Source organism: Myxocyprinus asiaticus, chromosome 13, assembly GCF_019703515.2.
Source record: "Myxocyprinus asiaticus isolate MX2 ecotype Aquarium Trade chromosome 13, UBuf_Myxa_2, whole genome shotgun sequence".
NCBI classification, from domain to species: Eukaryota; Metazoa; Chordata; class Actinopteri; order Cypriniformes; family Catostomidae; genus Myxocyprinus; species Myxocyprinus asiaticus.
The window spans coordinates 3,182,580-3,205,039 of record NC_059356.1 but is presented as its reverse complement, the minus strand read 5'-3'; the positions used below and the strand labels follow the sequence as shown (position 1 = coordinate 3,205,039).

The window sequence follows — 22,460 nt, the reverse complement described above, 5'->3', positions numbered from 1 at the left end:
ATGGATGTCTCAGAGGTCTAAGTCTGCAGGTTTTAAAGTGTTGTGGATGATTTTCTCCTCATCATGAACAGTAGTGCCACTTTTTCAACTGTCACGTCAGCAACGACGGTTTTTCCTCATTAATGTGAAAATGACAAAGAATAGGAATTAAATATTACATGTTCTGAGGAGTGTCAACCCTTCTACATTATGTGGCTATTTTTTCAAGTATTTAAATTCTCGGTTTTTAAAGAGTGTTTGGTCTCCAAAAAACTCTAGTCCAAAGTCCAGTTATTTGTACAGATTTGTATTTAATTATTTTAAATAAATGTGATATTATCGCACTACTTTAACTCTGTGTCTGATTTAGAGCGGGCAAAACTCAAGTTAACAGTTATTCTTCCAGTCAAATTTTGAGCCATTACAATCAATGACAGCTTTAACTAATCAATGCTAGCAAGTGACCATGGTTTAAGCGGGATAATCCATGGCTAGGTGTGGGTTAAGTAAGGGATAATGTACAGTCAGCCGGTTGTTATTGCAAAATTAACCCCAACAGGGTGATCAGGACTTGTAGAGATCCCTTAAATATTGTTCATAGGCCCACATTTCATTCAGTTTCATTTTGATTTTGCCAGTCATTTAGAAAAGTTATCTTTGACTGTTTTGGTATGGGCACAATGGTGGATGTCTTTAAGCATGTAGGAACCACAGACAGGGAGAGGGAGAGATTGAAAATGTCAGTTAAAACACCCACTAGTTGATCTGTGTGTGCTCTGCACAACCTCTCCCTCAACATCAATAAGACCAAGGAGCTTGTGGTGGACTTCAGAAGAAAAGACAGAGAACAGCCCCGTCACCATCAATGGAGCACCGGTGGAGAGAGTCAGCAGCTTCAAGTTCATCTGTGTCCACATCACTGAGGAACTCACATGGTCCGTCCACACTGAAGTCGTTGTGAAGAAGGCTCATCAGCACCTCTTCTTCCTGAGACGGCTGAGGAAGTTTGGAATGAACCGCCACATCCTCACACGGTTCTACACCAGCACTGTAGAGAGCATCTTGACTGGCTGCATCACTGCCTGGTACAGCAACAGCACCGCCCTCAACCACAAAGCCCTGCAAAGGGTGGTGCGAACTGCCAGACACATCATCGGAGGTGAGCTTCCCTCCCTCCAGGACATAGATACCAGGCGGTGTGTGAAAAAAGCTCTGAGGATCATCAGAGACTCCAGCCACCAGAGCCATGGGATGCTCTCACTGCTACTATCAGGCAGGCAGTATCGCAGCATCAGGACCCACACCAGCTGACTTAATGACAGCTTCTTCCCCCAAGCAATCTGACTTTTGAACTCTTGATCTCTTGATCAACATATATCAGCACTGCACTTTATTAATCTCACACTGGACTGTCATAAATTATATTTCTCTTAACAACACACTGCCAACTGACTATCAACTGACAGCCTGAATGTCAATCCAACAACTATACAACCTTACTGCATATTTATATATATTAATTTTATTGTATACTCTGTATTCTATATTGTGCATATTGTATACTGTACATTGTATATTATTATTTGTATATTGTGTTGTGTGTGTGTAATTATGTGTATATTAGATATGTAAATTGTGTTGTGTAAATCTGATGTTTATTGTCTCATCACTGTCATGATTGCTGTGTTGCTTGGAACTGCACCCAAAACTTTCATCCACTGTTGCGCTTGTGTATATGGTTGAGTGACAATAAAGTGATTTGATTTGATTTGATTTTAAGAAAATTTTTGTTACCTTTGTGTAATAACAATCATTGACAAATATGGTTGTCTGAGGTTATAAAAAAAATAAATCTTTTAAAAATCTAGTTTAAAACACGTGTTTAGTTTGTAGCAATGTCATCTTTGTGTCTATGTAGTTTTTTTTTTTTTAGTTTTTTTTTTTTTAACATTTCTTTTGTAGGAAATGCTTTAAATGTTTGATTTAATGACTTTAAAAATATTTTAGCCTATTTGTAAGATTTATGCATTTCAATTTTATTTAAAAAAATTCCATCAAATTGAATTGTGTAATTTAAAAAAAACTTAAAGTAATACAACTACTTAAAAATATTTAGTTGTTTCTATTTATTAATTATTTAAAATACTTTTTCAACAATTCAATTTGATGGAATTTTGTTACGAAATTGAAATGTGTAAATCTTAAAAAATTTTTTTTAAAATGTATTAGTAGAGGAGACGTGTGGCGTCACGTGAGGATCGGACGTGTGAATGGCGAGCACTGCGCACTTTGCTAGTTTTTAACACTTTTAATGACATAAACTGGTGAGATTCGATACACTCTGTTCCATAACTGTTCTAAGTGGACAAAATTTTAAAGAATTCAAAATCCTCGGACTCTGGAGACATTAAAAGACCCTTACATGCTCAAGTTGACGCCCCCGAGCAGGCCGTGAGCTAGGGAGTGGATTTAGTCGGAGAAGTGTGGGAAATGCGGCGAGAGATGCTGAACATGCCGGCAGTGCTGACGAAGATCATTGCTGACTTGGAGGATCTTGCTGTGATACGTTGATCAATCACTGCCATGGAAGCGAAGTTCACTGAGATGGTTACAATAGTGGGGGATGTCGAGAAACGGAGAGCGTGTCTGGGAGAATTTGGAGGACATGATGTATCGTAGCCGGCGGAATAATGTCAGTTTTATCGGAATTCCTGAGGGTGAAGAAGGACAGGTTATGGTAAAATTCCTAGATGGCTCCTTCCGAATCTGCTCGACATACCATGCCATAAGCTGGAAATTGAGCGAGCTCACAGGGTTCCTGCTCGTAGATCCGCAGAGGGGCCCCGATCAATTCTGGCAAAATTTATGAGATCATCCGATAAAGATCTTGTTTTACGTGAGGAGTAAAGGAAGGCTTTTCTTGTTCCCAGACTTTGCAAATTCGACGAGCGAAACGTGATCGATTCAAGGAATGCAAGAAACATTTACATCAGCGGAAGGTTGCTTTTGCACTGATATTCCTGGCCAAATTGAGAATAGATGCTTAGGAGGGCCGTAAAACATTCACATGCCCACAGCAAGCGATGTCCTTCATAAAGTCAGTGGAGTGAGTAAATCATCTTGTGGTGCTCACTTTGCAGCCGAGTGGACCAGCTCACTGAACATTTGCTTGACTCTGAGGAAACTGAGTGCTGGTTCCAACTAGTGGCTGGAGTTTATTTTGTAGAGTAACGCACCTTCAGGGCAGTTTTATGGATGAATCTACACGCGCTTTGTGTTTATTCCACCTATTGGCTGGAGTTTGTTTTATACATTATCTTTTGCTGTGTAATTCTGTCTCACAAAATTTGTATAGAAACACCGGACTTGAGTAATCTGACAGCAAAGTTGTTGCGGGGGCTCTCGTAGGTGTGCACGGACTGTTTGAGTTTGGAGGGATGGATGCCAGTTGGCGCTGTCATGCGCGGGGTTAATGCGCACGTTTTTCATTTTTCTGTTTGTTTTGTTCTGGGGGAAGTTCAAGTTTTGATGGTCGCACCAATGTTGGAAAGTGGTCTTTATAATCTTGTTTTGACACACGATCTGTTTTTTCTTACATGTCAAAATGTCAAATGTTAATATGAGTGGATTGTCTCTCTCCACATGGAATGTGAATGGGTTGGGGTACCCCATAAAAAGAAGGAAGGTTATTTCTCTTCTTAAGCATAAGAAATATGATACAGTGTTTCTTCAAGAAATGCACCTTTCTCTGCAGGAAGCTGAACATTTTGGAAAGATATGGGGTGGGCATTTTTTTTATAGTGCTGGCTCGAGTAAGAGCAGGGAAGTCATTATGCTGAAAAGTAAACTACAATTCAAATGTCTCAAACAGATTAAAGATACATTAGGAAGAGTCATATTGTTTTAGCTGAAATTCAGGGACATTGTCTTATTCTGGCTAATATTTATGTACTTAAAGTTGATGATCAGGGTATTTTTATAGATCTTGAAGGGATGTTGCAAGCCGCTGGCACCCCTCATGATATAATACTGGGAGGAGACTTTAATCTTTTGATGGACTCAGTCCTTGATCATAGTGAAGCAAAAGTGTACAAGCCCCCTAGAGCGACATTGACACTTCACAGGATGTGTAAAAGTCTTGGTCTTACAGATATTTGGAGACTTTTGGACCCATCTGGTAGGGACTATACATTTTTTTTTCATCAGTCCATTAGATTTACTCTATAATAGATTTATATATATATATATATATATATATATATATATATATATATATATATATATATATATATATATATATATATATACAGGTGCATCTCAATAAATTAGAATGTCGTGGAAAAGTTCATTTATTTCAGTAATTCAACTCAAATTGTGAAACTCGTGTATTAAATAAATTCAATGCACACAGACTGAAGTAGTTTAAGTCTTTGGTTCTTTTAATTGTGATGATTTTGGCTCACATTTAACAAAAACCCACCAATTCACTATCTCAAAAAATTAGAATACATCATAAGACCAATAAAAAAAACATTTTTAGTGAATTGTTGGCATTCTGGAAAGTATGTTCATTACTGTATATGTACTCAATAATTGGTAGGGGCTCCTTTTGCTTTAATTACTGCCTCAATTCGGCGTGGCATGGAGGTGATCAGTTTGTGGCACTGCTGAGGTGGTATGGAAGCCCAGGTTTCTTTGACAGTGGCCTTCAGCTCATCTGCATTTTTTGGTCTCTTGTTTCTCATTTTCCTCTTGACAATACCCCATAGATTCTCTATGGGGTTCAGGTCTGGTGAGTTTGCTGGCCAGTCAAGCACACCAACACCATGGTCATTTAACCAACTTTTGGTGCTTTTGGCAGTGTGGGCAGGTGCCAAATCCTGCTGGAAAATGAAATCAGCATCTTTAAAAAGCTGGTCAGCAGAAGGAAGCATGAAGTGCTCCAAAATTTCTTGGTAAACGGGTGCAGTGACTTTGGTTTTCAAAAAACACAATGGACCAACACCAGCAGATGACATTGCACCCCAAATCATCACAGACTGTGGAAACTTAACACTGGACTTCAAGCAACTTGGGCTATGAGCTTCTCCACCCTTCCTCCAGACTCTAGGACCTTGGTTTCCAAATGAAATACAAAACTTGCTCTCATCTGAAAAGAGGACTTTGGAACACTGGGCAACAGTCCAGTTCTTCTTCTCCTTAGCCCAGGTAAGACGCCTCTGATGTTGTCTGTGGCTCAGGAGTGGCTTAACAAGAGGAATACGACAATTGTAGCCAAATTCCTTGACATGTCTGTGTGTGGTGGCTCTTGATGCCTCAGTCCATTCCTTGTGAAGTTCACCCAAATTCTTGAATCGATTTTGCTTGACAATCCTCATAAGGCTGCGGTTCTCTCGGTTGGTTGTGCATCTTTTTCTTCCACACTTTTTCCTTCCACTCAACTTTCTGTTAACATGCTTGGATACAGCACTCTGCGAACAGCCAGCTTCTTTGGCAATGAATGTTTGTGGCTTACCCTCCTTGTGAAGGGTGTCAGTGATTGTCTTCTGGACAACTGTCAGATCAGCAGTATTCCCCATGATTGTGTAGCCTAGTGAACCAAACTGAGAGATCATTTTGAAGGCTCAGGAAACCTTTGCAGGTGTTTTGAGTTGATTAGCTGATTGGCATGTCACCATATTCTAATTTTTTGAGATAGTGAATTGGTGGGTTTTTGTTAAATGTGAGCCAAAATCATCACAATTAAAAGAACCAAAGACTTAAACTACTTCAGTCTGTGTGCATTGAATTTATTTAATACACGAGTTTCACAATTTGAGTTGAATTACTGAAATAAATGAACTTTTCCACGACATTCTAATTTATTGAGATGCACCTGTATATATATACACAATATATTGCCAAAAGTATTCGCTCACCCATCCAAATAATTGAATTCAGGTGTTCCAATCACTTCCATGGCCACAGGTGTATAAAATGAAGCACCTAGGCATGCAGACTGCTTCTACAAACATTTGTGAAAGAATGGGCCTCTCCCAGGAGCTCAGTGAATTCCAGCGTGGTACTGTAATAGGATGCCACCTGTGCAACAAGTCCAGTCGTGAAATTTCCTCGCTACTAAATATTCCACAGTCAACTGTCAGTGGTATTATAACAAAGTGGAAGCGATTGGGAATGACAGCAACTCCACGAAGTGGTAGGCCACGTAAAATGACAGAGCGGGGTCAGCGGATGCTGAGGCGCATAGTGCGCAGAGGTCGCCAACTTTCTGCAGAGTCAATCGCTACAGACCTCCAAAGTTCATGTGGCCTTCAGATTAGCTCAAGAACAGTGCGTAGAGAGCTTCATGGAATGGGTTTCCATGGCCGAGCAGCTGCATCCAAGCCATACATCACCAAGTGCAATGCAAAGCGTCGGATGCAGTGGTGTAAAGCACGCCGCCACTGGACTCTAGAGCAGTGGAGACGCGTTCTCTGGAGTGACAAATCACGCTTCTCCATCTGGCAATCTGATGGACGAGTTTGGGTTTGGCGGTTGCCAGGAGAACGGTACTTGTCTGACTGCATTGTGCCAACTGTGAAGTTTGGTGGAGGGGGGATAATGGTGTGGGGTTGTTTTTCAGGAGCTGGGCTTGGCCCCTTAGTTCCAGTGAAAGGAACTCTGAATGCTTCAGCATACCAAGAGATTTTGGACAATTCCATACTCCCAACTTTGTGGGAACAGTTTGGGGATGGCCCCTTCCTGTTCCAACATGACTGCGCACCAGTGCACAAAGCAATGTCCATAAAGACATGGATGAGCGAGTTTGGTGTGGAAGAACTTGACTGGCCTGCACAGAGTCCTGACCTCAACCCGACAGAGCACCTTTGGGATGAATTAGAGCGAAGACTGCGAGCCAGGCCTTCTCATCCAACATCAGTGTCTGACCTCACAAATGCGCTTCTGGAAGAATGGTCAAAAATTCCCATAAACACACTAAACCTTGTGGAAAGCCTTCCCAGAAGAGTTGAAGCTGTTATAGCTGCAAAGGGTGGCCCGACATCATATTAAACCCTATGGATTAAGAATGGGATGTCACTTAAGTTCATATGCGTCTAAAGGCAGATGAGCGAATACTTTTGGCAATATAGTGTGTATATATATAATCTAAGTCCCTCATTTCATCTGTTGTTGATTGCTCATTTGGAAACATTTTAGTCTCGGATCATGCCCCTGGTGTGTTTAGAGGTATTGCCACATACGGATAAAAAGAAATCACATAGTTGGCACTTTAATGTATCCCTTTTGCAAAATCCTGAATACCAACAAATGCTAAAGACTGAAATCAGTGTCTATATGGAGACCAACTGGTCAAAGATCAAAGTGAGTGTAAGAGTTACCGTCAATTTCCCTGAACCAGAAAGACATTAAAATATTGTCAAAATTTTGGGCTAACCAATTAAGTAAAATTATGACTTAAACACATAGATCAGGTGGGGTTTATTCAGGGCCATAAATCTCCCAACTTAAGGCTGGGAAACTTAGATTTGTTTAATAGGAAGTGGGGTAGATATTTGGCCTTTTTGGAGGGTTCTTGGGGAGGTGCAGTGGAGAGGGATTTGTAGTTTTAAATGTGTGTGTGCATTCTTATTGTTTTTTGAAATTATATTTTTTATGTTTCTAAATAATTATGACCACTGGGGTGCGTGCATGTTCTGGGGAAGGGTTTAATTTGATATAGTTTGATTCCGTATTTTGTGTTCTGTTTATTTATTTTGTTGAAGGGAATCAATAAAAAAAAAATTTAGTAGTATACAGTATGTTGAAATTAACATTAACAATGATAAATAAATGCTGCTAAAGTTTTGTTGTTCATTGTCAGTTCATGTTAACTAATAAAGTTAACTAATGTAAACAAATGGAACCTTATTGTAAAGTGTTACCTGAATTTTGATTTGATGTATATTAATAATATTTATTAATAATAATATTTTAAAACAAATTTGTTTTACTGCTTTTATTTTTTAAGAATTAATAATAAAATATTATTCCAAACTTCTTATACCAACATTTCTTTTTTTGAAGAATATCAGCTTTTGATTATTTTTATTTTTTTTAGATGGACCATATTTTTATTTTAAAATATCAAAATGACTTTATTGAAATCAAGTTCATTATACTAGAGGTGTGTTCAAGTCATTGTTTGTGTGAATTGATTTCATACATCCACTAAAAATGACTAGAACAGGGGCCTGGGTAGCTCAGCGTGTATTGACGCTGACTACCACCCCTGGAGTCGCGAGTTCAAATCCAGGGTGTGCTGAGTGACTCTAGCCAGGTCTCCTAAGCAACCAAATTGGCTCGGTTGCTAGGGAGAGTAGAGTCACATGAGGTAACCTCCTTGTAGTCGCGATTAGGGGTTCTCGCTTTCAGTGGTGCGCGCGGTAAGTTGTGCGTGGATCGCGGAGAGTAGCATGAGCCTCCACATGCGGAGTCTCCGTGGTGTCATACACAATGAGCCATGTGATAAGATGCGCGGATTGACTGTCTCAGAAGCGGAGGCAACTGAGACTTGTCCTCCGCCACCTGGATTGAGGTGAGTAACCACACCACCACGAGGTGGGAATTGGGCATTCCAAATTGGGAGAAAAGGGTTAAAAAAAACAAAAAACAAAAAAACACTAGAACACCAGTTGACCAACAGTCATTGCAAAAATGTCTCAGAAAAGTCAAAGTAATTCTGAGGAAAGCTCTAGCAGCATTCGTTTGCAGATGATTTGTTGGCATTTGTAAGTGGGACTTACAGTGAGTGTCCAAATATTTTGCACTTGGTATATATGTTGGCGCACATCTAGTCTTTATATATTGTGTGTCTGTTTGTTATTCCTCAGGCTGTTGAGAAGTTAGTTCAAGGTGCCGAGTCAGGCTGCCCCACAGAGAAGGACAAGCAAATTGTGCTGAACTGCACTCGTATGCTCACTCGGATCCTGCCTTATATCTTTGAGGATCAGGACTGGAGAGGGTTCTTCTGGTCCACTGTACCTGGTGCCGGCAGAGCGGGGGTGAGGAACATGTCTGTTTCTCAGGTTTCTCAAGGCTTTCAGATGCATTATCACCCAAGAGACAAAGTAATCAACAGTAAATTATTCATCTAAAAGACACCATTACTGATGGAATACGACAAGGTTTGGGGGTTTGGCCTAAACCAATTCAACTTCTTGAGCCATTATAACACATATGCTTACAAATAACTATTTGGTGCTGCCAACTCAGTTATAGAATTTCAATAGTACACCAAATGGCATTAGTCATATCATACTGTTCATGTGTTGAACTTGCTATAGTTTACTTCCATGTTGCTGCTTCTTCAAATAGCAGTCAAATGTAAATCAAGTCAATCACTGAAATAACAGCGCCACCTTGAGGCGCAAATAGCATACAGTATATGATATGTGCGTGTACAGGCATATGGGATACTGATAATTCACCATTGTCATGTCATTTGTATGAAAATAGCACTCACTTGTCTTGTAATAAACCAAAAAATAGATACCCTGTGATAGTTAACTTATATGGATATGAAATAATAATCAAAATATTATTTGTGGAAGCGCAAATATATAATGTGTTACTATTACATATCTCGGGTCACTAACAACCATATACACTTTTGATAATGAAGCAATTAAAAAATGTTTTTTTTTAATTTGATTAGATTTTTTTTTAACATTATTTATTTATTTATTTATTTATTTCTGCAATTTTGGCATGTTTCTATTGTTACACTTTTCATAAGGGAAAGGTTAAGGAATACTAAAGAGGTGCGGGCATCACTCCAAAAAACGGATGAGGTAAAGGTGGAGGAGAGAGGTCCTGGGTCACTAAAGGTATGCATTTAAGCGTTAAATAAACAAGGGGTGTAATCCTGTGGTAACCAACATTATTCTACAAATGCTGTCAATTGAGCTTCACTTTTGCTGACCCTGGAACAGTCCTTTAACCTCCTGAGACCCCCGCGTGACTGCTGTATGCATTTTCCATTTCCCTTTTTGATTTGTAACTAGTAGCACCTAAACAAACAAATAAAAAGGAATTTCTAGACAAAATAGTTTTCCTAAAAATGTATGTCCACAAACCGTATGTGGACAGCTGGAATAAGTTTAAGTAATACCAAGCTATAGAAAGTCAAATTTTTTTCATCAAATAGTTTATTATGTGTCCAGGAGTGTTGGTTTTTCATGTTTTGTGAGATGTTACAGACATTACAGCTGATTTTCTATAAAACTGAATTAATAATTCTGATTCAATGTAATGTCCAGCATCATCCAATCACTGCCATCCATGTTAAAATAAAATGATACATTATAAATTCTGAATCTATGTACTGATTATCATTGTCCCATGTCTGTCAAACATGTTGAGTGATCCAAACATCATCTGCAGCCTGAAACTGAACTATTGATCTGATTTTAGGAGTGAATGCACTTAGCTGAATAGAAAGCTATAGGATGCTCCCTTGCTCCCTATTTAGTGAATGACTTAACCTCCAGTGTGCTGTCTGTCTGCAGTTGTTTCAGCTTTTGCATGAATACATTTATTCTCAATGTGATAATGTACAGTAAATATATAGGAACAAATTTACTAATGTTAATGAATAGAACCGTATTGTACAGTGATATCAAAATAAAACAATAACAACATTTATATTGAAATGAAGTGAACTGACGCACAGAAATGATTCAAAATAATGAACAAGTTTTTCAACTTTTGAGGGCACATGGTCCTAATTTCCACATATGTGGACATCATGTTTATCAGCGCGCTGATGCGTGAAAAATGAATGGATTTTTTAAAGCTGCATATCAAACGAAACTAGAGACGCTACTCTTTACAACCAAACAGGTTTCAATCAAAAAATGTAAAGACGTTTCTTACCAGAGGCACTTTTGTTGGCGCTGCGCCAGTAGCAGCGCTTCCTGGAAATAAAGGTCATGCTGTTGTGTCACGTGATGCAGTGCGCCAGAATTTAACCCTTAAATAACAGTGTAGAGTCTTACGAACAGTATTCAGTCAGATTTAATTCATTTAAATTATGCGTTGCATATAGCGAAGCCAAAATACAACGTCCACGCATGTGGACGTGGGGTTGCAAGAGCTTAATGAATCAGTTTTTATGGATTGTAGAAATGATTTGTAGTGATGTTTTTGTCTCTGTATAGCTGGATGATATGGAGGATGATGAAGAAGGAGCTCGTCCGCTGGCGGAGTCTCTCTTACTGGCTCTGGCTGATCTTCTCTTCTGTCCAGATTTCACTGTTCACAGTCACAAGAGAGGAAGACCTGTGAGTTCACTAATGACTGTCTGTTGCTCATAATAGAGTTATGCTGCACTAGATCTATATTCCATAAACTGTACCAGTCATGAACCCTCAACTATTATTTAATCAAGGCTTTAAAAGGGAAATGTAAGGAATATTATTTTCAGACCCTTTAAATGGATTTATATTGCTCAATGACCATTAAAAATGTATTATTCCATTGGTTTCCACTTTTTTATTAGGAGCCAAGCACTAAAGGTGTCAAACTGATGGGGGGTTGATCTTAATATACCTGGATAAGATAGGATTCTAGATTGTACATATTGTTGTAATATGTTTTAGCTAACGACTTTTGAACTGACTGGTCTAGAAACAAATTTCTTTTTTCCACTGATTCCTAGGCATGTACTGTATAATACTATGATTAACACATTTTCAAGGTTTTCCAATATGCCTTCATGCCACTTTTAACATATTCACATATAGTCTTTAGAAATCACACATAACAGAATTAGTTCAGAAAGAAAGGTAAATGGATAGTTCACCCAAAAATGAAAATTCTCTCATCATTTATTCACCCTCATGCCATCCCAGATGTGTATGACTTTCTTTTGCTGACCACAAATGAAGATTTTTAGAAGAATATTTCAGCTCTGAAGGTCAATACAATGCAAGTGAATGGTGACCAGCACTTTGAAGCTCCAAAAAGCCCATAAAGGCAGCATAAAAGTAATCCATATGACTCCAGTGGTTTAATCCATGTCTTCAGAAGCGATATTATAGGTGTGGGTGAGAAACAGATCAATATTTAAGTCCTTTTTTACTATAAATCTCCACCTTTGACCAGGAGGTGCATGAAAAATGTGAATCGCTGAAAAAAAAGAAGTGGAGATTCTGTTTCTCACTGACACCTATCATATTACTTCTGAAGACTTTGATTTAACCATTGGAGTCTTATGGATTACTTTTATGCTGCCTTTATGTCCTTTTTTGATCTTCAAAAGTTTGGTCACCATTCACTTGCATTATATGGACCTACAGAGCTGAGATATTCTTATTAAAATCTTTGTTTGTGTTCTGCAGAGGAGATAAAGTCATACACATCTTGGATGGCATGAGAGTGAGGAATCATGAGATCATTTTCATTTTTGGGTGAACTATCCATTTAAAGTCAAATTAGATAAATGTAATTGTTGCACCCTTAAACATACAGTATTAAACTTATTAATTTAACAAGTTAACATTTGCCATACAGCAATGTAATGTAATGCTGTCTTGGTAAGTTTGATTACACTAAATTCAGTCTCAGATTGAGTTTCTGTTATCTACAGGACTCGGTTGAGGACATGCAGTCTCTGGATAGCTGCGAGTATATCTGGGAGGCTGGAGTGGGCTTCGCTCAGTCCCCCCCGCTCAACTATGTCCATGATCTCAACAGGTGAGTGTGCTGGGGGCCTGTGTAGCTCAGTGGTAAAAGACGCTGGCTACCACCCCTGGAGTTCGCTAGTTCGAATCCCAGGGCATGCTGAGTGACTCCAGCCAGGTCTCCTAAGCAACCAAATTGGCCCGGTTGCTAGGGAGGGTAGAGTCACATGGGGTAACCTCCTCGGTCGCTATAATGTGGTTCGTTCTCGGTGGGGCACGTGGTGAGTTGAGCGCCGATGCCGCGGTGGATGGCGTGAAGCCTCCACGCGCGCTATGTCTCCGTGGCAACGCGCCCAACAAGCCATGTAATAAGATGCGTGGGTTGATGGTCTCAGACGCGGAGGCAACTGGGATTTGTCCTCCGCAAACCCGGATTGAGGCGAATCACTACACGACCACGATGACTTAAAAGCGCACTGGGAATTGGGCATTTCAAATTGGATGAAAAAGGGGAGTGTGCTGAGACATCTAGACTCCTTATGGCTTGTGTGTTTAATTTGGGTTTCCATGGCAACCTTTTAATCAGTAACCACACGAGATCTTTAAAAGCCTCAACCTATTTTTCCACCTGACCTGTGTTTCATATCCGATATTTAAAGGAGTAGTTCACTTAATAATGACAATGTAGTGTATTACTCAAGTTGACTACTTTTGTGAGGCTTTTCTGGTGCTTTTTTGTCCTTTTTGGAACTTGAAGAGAGAATGTCACTTATTCTGCTGAACTTCTCCTTTTGTGTTTCACTAAAGAACACCAAATCATTTTTGGGTGAACTATTCCTTTTAAGAGTGCAGAGAATTCAACAGATGAGTAGATTTGTTAGCACTTCCGCTGCATGTTGAAGTTGTATTCCTCTGTGTGTGTGTTTTGTTTATAGGGCTGAGTTGTTGAGGTTACTGCTCACCTGTTTCTCAGAGGTCATGTACCTACCACCAACATCAGATAACAGTATTCTCAACCCCTGGGTCACATTCTTCTGTTCCACCGAAAACAGGTCAAACTCCTTATGACCCTCTAGCCCTAAGTATTGAACTTTGGTGTTGTAACTCTTGTAACCCACACTGTATATGCTACAGACCCGAATGATACCTCAAATCACACGGCTTGTTGAGGAGAGGTGTGCTTTTTCTTTTCTAAACAATCTGACTTTACATTTTTTTTACTGGTGGACTATGAAACAGTCAAAACATCCTATAGACTTACAAAGGAGAGAGACCAGAACATAAACAACCACCAAGAAACCAAAAAGGCCACCTCCACCTTAGCAACACCCTAGCAACCAGCCGGAACATCTTTGCAAACGCAAAGCAATGCCCCATTAACAGTCTATAAAACCTTAGCAACTACATAGCAACATGATAAAAACACTCACAGTGCCCATTAGTAACCACACAACAATGCCCAGTAAGTACCCTGTCAATAACCCTTAACACCCAAGAAATTGCATAGCAACCACCCACTGGGGCAGTGTGTTTTGCATGGACAAACATCACTCGCAGCTTCTTCAGCAAATGTAAACTCCAGTAAAGATGCACTCTCTTGTCCACACAGACATGCTCTGCCTCTGTTCACCTCGCTGTTGAATGTGGTGTGTGCGTATGACCCGGTGGGTTACGGCATTCCCTACAACCACCTGCTGTTCTCAGACTACCGTGAGCAGCTGGTGGAGCAGGCAGTTCAGATCCTCATCGTCACCCTGGAGCATGAGGGCACACAGCCGTACCGCCCCCCCTCCCCCTCTGTCATAGAGGACCAGGATGTAAGCGCACAACACCCTATAATGTACACAACAGCCACTCACAGCAAGCAAAGGTCAACAAGAGGCAAAAGATCAAGTTTCTCTGAAATTAGGACATAGTGTATTATGTTCAATGGTTTATAGAAAAAAACAGTATAATGTTTTATAAAAAATGTATTTACGTCCTTCTCTTTATTTACAGTCTGCTGGTCCAAATAACCTCTTCGTGAATTACCTGTCCAGAATTCACAGGGAGGAGGTATGGAATAGGACTAACATGAAACCAAAATATTATTAGTCCAGTTGTGCCCAAACTTCCCAAAACATTAAGCATCCCCCTCTCTAACACAAAGACAGCATTCACACTGGTATATTGAAAATATGTATATCTAACACAAATACTGGTACTGCGTTGTTGGCAATCTTCAAGCACTACGGGGGGAGGTATCTGCGCAATTGCACGGCCAGTTCCGTGAGTTGCTTTTTATATCACATTTGACACTGTCAGCAAGGTTTGGCTCATTTGGCAAAAAAAAATTATGCAGCGATAAAAACCAGGCTTTACAGTGCATTCATTGCAAGTAAAAAATACTACGTCAGAATGACTATGTCTGACACCTGTCATCATAACTTATGAATTTATATAATGCCATCAGAATTGAATCTCTCTAATGTATCTCACCTTATCTACAAATAAAAAAAACTAAAATGGAATTAAACGACTGAGAAGTGCGAGTCCATTGAAACAGCGAAATATCAATTTTTCTAGCTTTCATTTAGCTACATTACCTAGCTGTGCGCAGGCAATACTTGCATCACTTATGTTGCGCACTCACACACGTCGCATGAGTGGATGCATTTTTTTAACCGCAAAAAATAGGATTAATTAATTAAATGCTATTAATCTGACCTTAATGACAAAACAATTTTGGTGTTTCTACACTAGGGGGCGCACAAAATAATTTTTTGCTTGTAAGAAATTCATGAACTCAGGTTGAAACATATTTTAGACTGTCATGAAATTAATTGAAGGGAAAATTTTGTTTGGGTTCCTCCTTTACCTCTGGGGGTACCCAAGTTTGGGAAACACTGCAGTAGTTGAGACCAGTACCAAATAAATGTTATTTTCCTCAATACGAATTTCCACAGAAAAAATGAATATGCTATTATGCACACTCCTTTTATTTAAAGAAATAAATATAATTCTAAAAGTTAAGAAATTAAATTAAAAGAATGGCATGTAGCCTGGCAAGTACATATTTCTCAATTAAAGGAATAGTTCACCCAAAACATTTTCAAGTCATCATTTACTCACCATCATGTTGTTCCAAACCCATATGCTTTCTTTTTTTTTTCAGTGCAATGGCAATGGACAGTGATTCTACTTTCTAGCTTCAAAAAGAATGCAAAATTAACCTAAAAATAGTCCATGCCCAATAGATATATTGTGCAAGGCTTCTTAAGGCATACGATCGCATTTGCCATTACACCACAGTTATTCTATTGCCCCAGACACCAGAGTTCAAATGATTACCACAAGATTCACAAAGTGAAATATGATCTCTGTAAGACAACAAAGACAAACGTCTCATGTCTGCTCCGATCACTGCTTCTGTAAGCTCCAAGTAGCCTCAAACTCTATATCAGCTCTTACCTTCGGCTGTTTTCTTTAAAATGAGCCATTTTCTACTTGTCTGTGAGCTTGCTTAGATAACTAATCAAATGTTATGTCTCAGATGTCCAGAGCAAAATATGCAGTCTGGCAGAAATAGCATAATAAAAATATAATTTGCAAAATACGTTACTGATGCTGAAATATGCTCAGTTTCTCAGCTTTCCAACGAAACCTAGATTAAACTTATAGTCCACTCAGAGGCCGAGATAGTGAAGGGAAGGTGCGTGGGATCACAATATAGACTGAATGTCTATGGACGAGCACATGGCGAGGGCTCAGCTGTGTAAAAGCACCAGCTGCATTTCAGATCTGTATATTGTGATGGAGGAAAATTTATTTTTCCTAGTACTTGCTGCCATCTAGTGGAATGAACTAATGCTTTTGGAGGGACACAGAGCAAACAGAGCCTGAATCACAGGCTTTCAAAGACTGTCTTAAAAATGTATGTTCATCAAATGATTGTAAACATATAAGATATTATTTATGAATTATTGGAATCTGTTTTTCAAACCTTGGGGGGGGGATTCTGTAAAATTAGAGCAATATTTTGTAATTAGTCCACTGTTTGTGAGTAAGGTGAGCTTTAAAATTTGGGTGTGACAGCAGCCAAAACTTGCAGCAGAGATTAAGGGGTTAAATTTATCTTGTTTTAAGGATGTTTTGACATGTTTTACTTGAAAATAAGTATTTTTAAACAAAAATACTGAATAACTATAAATATATTTTTTAAAGTGTAGACTAACCCTCAAGAACACAATTAGAAAGTGTTTCCTTTACAAATCGAAAATGTATAGTAAACACAGCAGAATTGTCTGTCTCTCTTTACATGTGCCCTGTTTTTCTGTGTGTCTGCAGGATTATGATTTTGTGCTGAAAGGTCTGGCACGCCTGCTGACCAACCCTCTCACTCAAACATATCTGCCCAACTCAACCAAAAAGATCCAGTTTCACCAGGAACTGCTGGTGCTTTTCTGGAAACTCTGTGACTTCAACAAAGTAAGAAATCAGGCTTCTTAATGAGGTAATCTCCAAAACAAATAATTCACCCTTTCCCTGTCTCTCCTGTTGCAGAAGTTCCTGTTCTTTGTGCTAAAGAGCAGTGATGTGTTGGACATATTAGTGCCTATACTGTATTACCTGAATGATGCCCGAGCTGACCAATGTAAGTGTGCTGGGAGTGAAGGTGTTTCAATGGTGATTAATTGCCTCTGCTGTCATTATATGTTGTTAGTGGGTGAGTGCATGCATGCTCATCTAACAAATGAAATGTTGTTTTTCTCTTGGGCATGTTATTATATATTGATCTTCAGCACGGGTCGGTCTCATGCACATCGGTGTGTTTATTCTGCTGCTGTTGAGTGGAGAGAGGAACTTCGGTGTGCGTCTGAATAAGCCGTACTCTCTCCACGTGCCCATAGACATCCCTGTGTTCACCGGCACACATGCTGACCTGCTCATCGTGGTGAGACAGACATGACAACTTTAATTATACAGTAACTGAAAGTAACATGAAACATGATAGTAATGATTATCAGTTTGTGAGTCTTACGAAACCTCTCAAGGACAAGTCCGGATCATATTTCACCCCAAAATAAAGAAGTTGTATTGTCCATAAACAATTCAAAGAGTATTTTTTTGGACAATCGAAAAATGTTGAATTATGACATTAATTTCATGAATACTAAGCACATTCCCCCCATTTAGCATTACTGTTATGCAAAAACATCTCATTCTTATTACTGTAATCATTGCTGGATCTTTGGATTCTTGGGGTCAAATATGAACCTGTTCTTCATAAGTTTCATGAGATTCCCTGAGGAGCATTTGTTTTTGTACGGGGTTAAAAAACAGAAACGCACCTCCAAGCTAAGTCATTGTGTGTCAACTCTAGCTAAGGTCCCTAGCTCAAAATGTAGGTTTTTTTTTTGCAAGTGAAAGAAATACGTCAATGATGATAAATGACAAAAATTTAAATGCCATGAATCAATAATTACTGGGTCAAAATATAACCTCAGATAGGTGTGTTCATCATTATTTTATTTTGACAGAGATAGGGAGGTCTGTTACTAAAATCAGTTGACTTCAGCAATCAACTGATTGCATTATATGCCAATGATGTGTGTCCAAAAATGGCTAAAAACACCTTTTACACACGAGGACTTAGAGCACATTGGGTATTGGGCATTCCAAATTGGGAGAAAAACAAAATAAAAATAAATAAATAAATATATATATATATATATATATATATCCTAATATCCTTTTAGATTCTGCTTAAGAACAAACTTTCATTTTTGTATCTGCATTTTTAAGGCCCTGTATGGTTAAATCCCAGGGATATGGGGCTCTCAATGTGGCTCCATGTGAAAATTGTTACATTTTTACCCATTTTGTTTATAGTATTTTTGGATCCTCAAAAATCAAGATTTGGTATTATCATTTCTAGGTGCATAAAGATGCATTTTTAATTTCAACATTATTTGTACTTCAGATCTTTGTTTTGTTGGATAAGAAAAACTAGCTTCATACCATTTGACCAACATTTGGTTGTCGACCATTGAAAATGGGTAAAATTTAACAATTTACAGATGGAGCTACATTGAGAGACCCATATCTCTGGGATTTAATTACACAGAGTTTTAAAAAGGAAGATACAGAAAGGAAACTTGTTCAAAACCAGAATCGGAAAGGATTTTAAGGTATATTTTATACTTCTGGACTTACAGGCACTCCAACTTTGGAAAAACAACATAAAAAAATAGATTTTTCACATTTTTGGACTCACACCATTGGCATATAATGCAACGAGAATGTGACGAGGGGAAGGTGCGGCCACGCGCGTCTCTCCCTCTCCCAAACTTGTGTCTCTGGCCCCCTTTATCTCACTCTCCCGCTGATCATCCGATTCAGTGACGGCCGTGCACTCTCACGGCCTGGCCACGTCCTCCTCCTCGTCACAAAGAGGTACTGAAGTCAACTGATTTTGGTAATAGACCTACCTAACTCTATGTCAAAATAAAATAATGATGGTCACACCTTTCTAAGGTTATTTTTTCACCTGTAGTTTTGCTCCAAAATCATGCAGAAATTGTTGTTTTGACCCCCTTCTACAAATTATGGTTTACTCTGTAAGTATTGATCCATGGCATTTCATATATTGGCATTCATCATCATTTATGATTATGTATATTCAGAAAAAGTGTTATCAAAATAAAAAATTGTATCGCCATCATACCTGTAGGTTTTCCACAAGATAATAACCAGTGGCCATCAGCGGTTACAGCCGCTCTATGACTGCCTGCTCACTATCGTGGTGAATGGTGAGTATTAAAAGTGACTGGACAGTTTGCACAAGCCTTTACTTGGATTCAGATTTCATAGTATGCTCTAACGCCAGACCAAACTAGAGGTGTCAGAGTCTAGGCCAAGGCATTTTCTTAAAAATCAAATCAAAGAGAATAAATCTAGTTAGTTTCCTGAGATCTAAAATCATTGAACACAATAGGCCGTATTTTAAATTGAATCATCAGATTAGTATTGTAATACGTAAATGCTTACAGCTACAAATGTTTGATTGTCCAGAATGTTTCATGTGTGTAGTTTACTGCATTATCTTGCACACCCACCTATTGCACCTTGTTCTTGTTTAGTGTCTCCCTATCTGAAGAGTCTTTCCATGGTGGCAGCCAACAAGCTCCTTCATCTCCTGGAGGCATTCTCCACCAACTGGTTCCTGTTCTCGGCTCCTCAGAACCATCATCTGGTCTTCTTCCTGTTGGAGGCCTTCAATAATATCATTCAGTACCAGTTTGACGGTAACATCGGTTACACACTGTTTTTTTTCTATGCATGATTTATTCTAATAATTTATTTTTAGACATTATCTTTGCTGTTCTGACAGCTCATCATACTCTGTTGATAGAAGTCCATTTGGAGTTCTAAATGCAAAGAGTACAAGGGCTTGAATAGGGATTGAAGATCAAAATAATTTTTTCCCCTTTATTTTTTTTCTGTTTCCATTTTCCTTAAATGTTGGTTAAAGGTAACTTTTATTATTAGTATTTTTTTAATTATTATTTTATATGAAATTTTTGCAACCATGTTACCACTATGTACAGTCAACATAAATCAACATAAAAATTAAGTAAATACAATTTATAAAATTAATTGAAAATGTAAAAATGGTGAACACAGCTAAATGTTAAGTTTAAAATGTAAAACAAGGTTTTACAAAAATGAAAAAAATTAACTTTACCATAAGGGTTTCATTCACTTATATAAGTTAACACATTAGTTAACACGAACAAACAATGAACAATACTTTTACAGCATTTATTAATCTTGGTAAATGTTCATTTCTACACGTACTAATAATTCACTAATTTACTAATATTATCTTTAAAAGTCGTGTGCATTATGAACTAACATGAACTAACAATGAACAATTGTATATTTATAAATTTTACATTAAGAAAGACTAATAAATGCTGTGAAAAATAATTACCTAACGCATTCACTTCTGTTAACATAAAAAAAACAAAATAGCTTTAACTGAATATCATTTCAACAATTTATGTCAAAATTCTGATGTTCTTAAATGCTCACTTAGTAGGGACCGAATGCTGGTTTGTACTTATTGATAAACTTATATTTCCTATAAATGAAAGAGTTGGTACAATCAAATGTAAGAAGCTGAAATAATCTTTGCAGTAGTTTTAGTTGTTCTAAAAAGCATAAAAATGCCCTAATTAATTTGTAATCACTTTCTTCTGCTAATGTTTTGATCAGGTAACTGTAATTTGGTGTACACCATCATTCGGAAGCGCAATGTTTTCCATCAGCTGGCCAACTTGCCCTCTGACCCCGCCTCCATCCATAAGGCACTGCAGAGGAAGAGGAAGTCACCTGACACCATCTCTCGCACCAGCTCACAGGAGACCGTGTCCATGGAGGGCTCTCGGCCGGCTGTGCCTGCTGAGCCGGGCACACTAAAGGCCAGTCTGGTGGCCATACCAGGTAACTGTATTCAGTACTGATGTCCTACAGATCCACTATTAGAGTTTAAATACAGAACATTTAATTATGAGAAATATCACTTTATTCATTGACATTGCTTAGATAAGAAAGTACCTAAGGACATAGAATAGCTATTCCTTCAGCTTTGTTTTTTTGGGAACACTTTACAATAAGGTTCCATTTGTTAACATTAGTTAATGCATTAGGTATCATGAACAAACAATTAACAATATACCTGACATATTGATAATGACAAAAAGATGACAAAAGACATCTGATACTTACTCAGGTCAACCGGATCTTTTGATTTGCTCCATTTCCTCTCTGCTGCTCTGAGTTTAGAGCGATGTTCACGTAGAACATCAGATAGCCAGGGGCTGGAGAGGTTAGCATGGGCCGGCCTGGATAAGAGGGGACAGATGCTTTCTAGACAATATGTTAAAATTGAGCATAGGGTGTTAATAGCACTATTGACGTCAAGTAAGGAGAACTGGCTAGAGGATGGAAGTGAGGATGAGACCATAGCAGAGGAATGAGTGGGTGAAAGAGAGTAGCGGTTTTGCCAAAAAGATATCTGCAGAGGAAAGTGTGCTGGGCAAGGAGGTAAATTAAGGTTAAAACTAAGGAATAATTTTCAGAAGTGTGCAGTGGAGTAACCAGAACATGATCAGAAGTGAAGTTGCGTGTGTAGATGAGGTCCAGTTGGTTACCTGGTTTATGAGTTGCTGCAGTTGGAAGACATTTGAGATCAAACAAGGTAAGCAATGTGTGGAAATCTGCGCCTGAGGTTTGTCCAGGTGGATGTTGAAGTTGTTAAGCACGACAAGTGGGCTACCATCCTCAGGGAAGGATGATAGCAACACATCCAGCTCCTCCAAGAAGTTTCCAAGCTGACCTGGAGGACGATATATAACTACAAATTGGATTTTAACAGGATAGGTAATTGTAATTGCATGTAGTTCAAAGAAGTTATTGTCTCACAGAGATGGCAGGGGAGTAAATTTCTATGCATTGGAGATAAGAAAATCTTGAAAAAGTTGGTGGCGAGGGCAGAGGGTGTGACAGTATCCTCCGGTCGGATCCAGGTCTCTGTCACGGCCAGAATGTTGAGACCTGTATGGGTAGCAATGGTAGGAATTAAATCAGCTTTATTTGCTGCTGACTGACAGTTCCAAAGACCAACAGAAAGAGAGAAAAGTTTAGCAGAGGAGGTGGAGATAGCGCAATCTTAACAACTTGTGCACTGTCTTCTGTGTCTGAAGTGTGAGTGACGGGTGTGAGTGATAGTGGGAATTTGGAAGCACATAGTGGTATAGGACAGAGAATAAAGAC

The 22,460-nt window shown here is 38.8% G+C and overlaps 1 protein-coding gene and 1 long non-coding RNA gene across 2 annotated transcripts in view; one reads left to right on the top strand and one right to left on the bottom strand.

Annotated features, from left to right (window-relative positions):
* Positions 1–22,460, top strand: part of LOC127450324 (protein HID1-like) — a 38,796-nt gene that overhangs the window by 6,472 nt on the left and 9,864 nt on the right. The window contains exons 3-14 of the mRNA XM_051714335.1: positions 8,850–9,020; positions 11,178–11,300; positions 12,608–12,714; positions 13,577–13,693; positions 14,251–14,458; positions 14,640–14,696; positions 16,968–17,108; positions 17,184–17,274; positions 17,423–17,574; positions 19,354–19,432; positions 19,763–19,927; positions 20,901–21,128. Coding sequence (XP_051570295.1) covers positions 8,850–9,020; positions 11,178–11,300; positions 12,608–12,714; positions 13,577–13,693; positions 14,251–14,458; positions 14,640–14,696; positions 16,968–17,108; positions 17,184–17,274; positions 17,423–17,574; positions 19,354–19,432; positions 19,763–19,927; positions 20,901–21,128 — 1,639 coding nt within the window. The remainder of the gene's footprint in view (positions 1–8,849; positions 9,021–11,177; positions 11,301–12,607; positions 12,715–13,576; positions 13,694–14,250; positions 14,459–14,639; positions 14,697–16,967; positions 17,109–17,183; positions 17,275–17,422; positions 17,575–19,353; positions 19,433–19,762; positions 19,928–20,900; positions 21,129–22,460) is intronic.
* On the bottom strand, positions 9,416–21,726 carry LOC127450441 (uncharacterized). The gene is made up of 3 exons (XR_007898993.1): positions 21,414–21,726; positions 19,739–19,884; positions 9,416–11,271 (listed from the first exon to the last, which is right to left on the bottom strand). It is a non-coding gene; the product is annotated as an uncharacterized LOC127450441 (long non-coding RNA).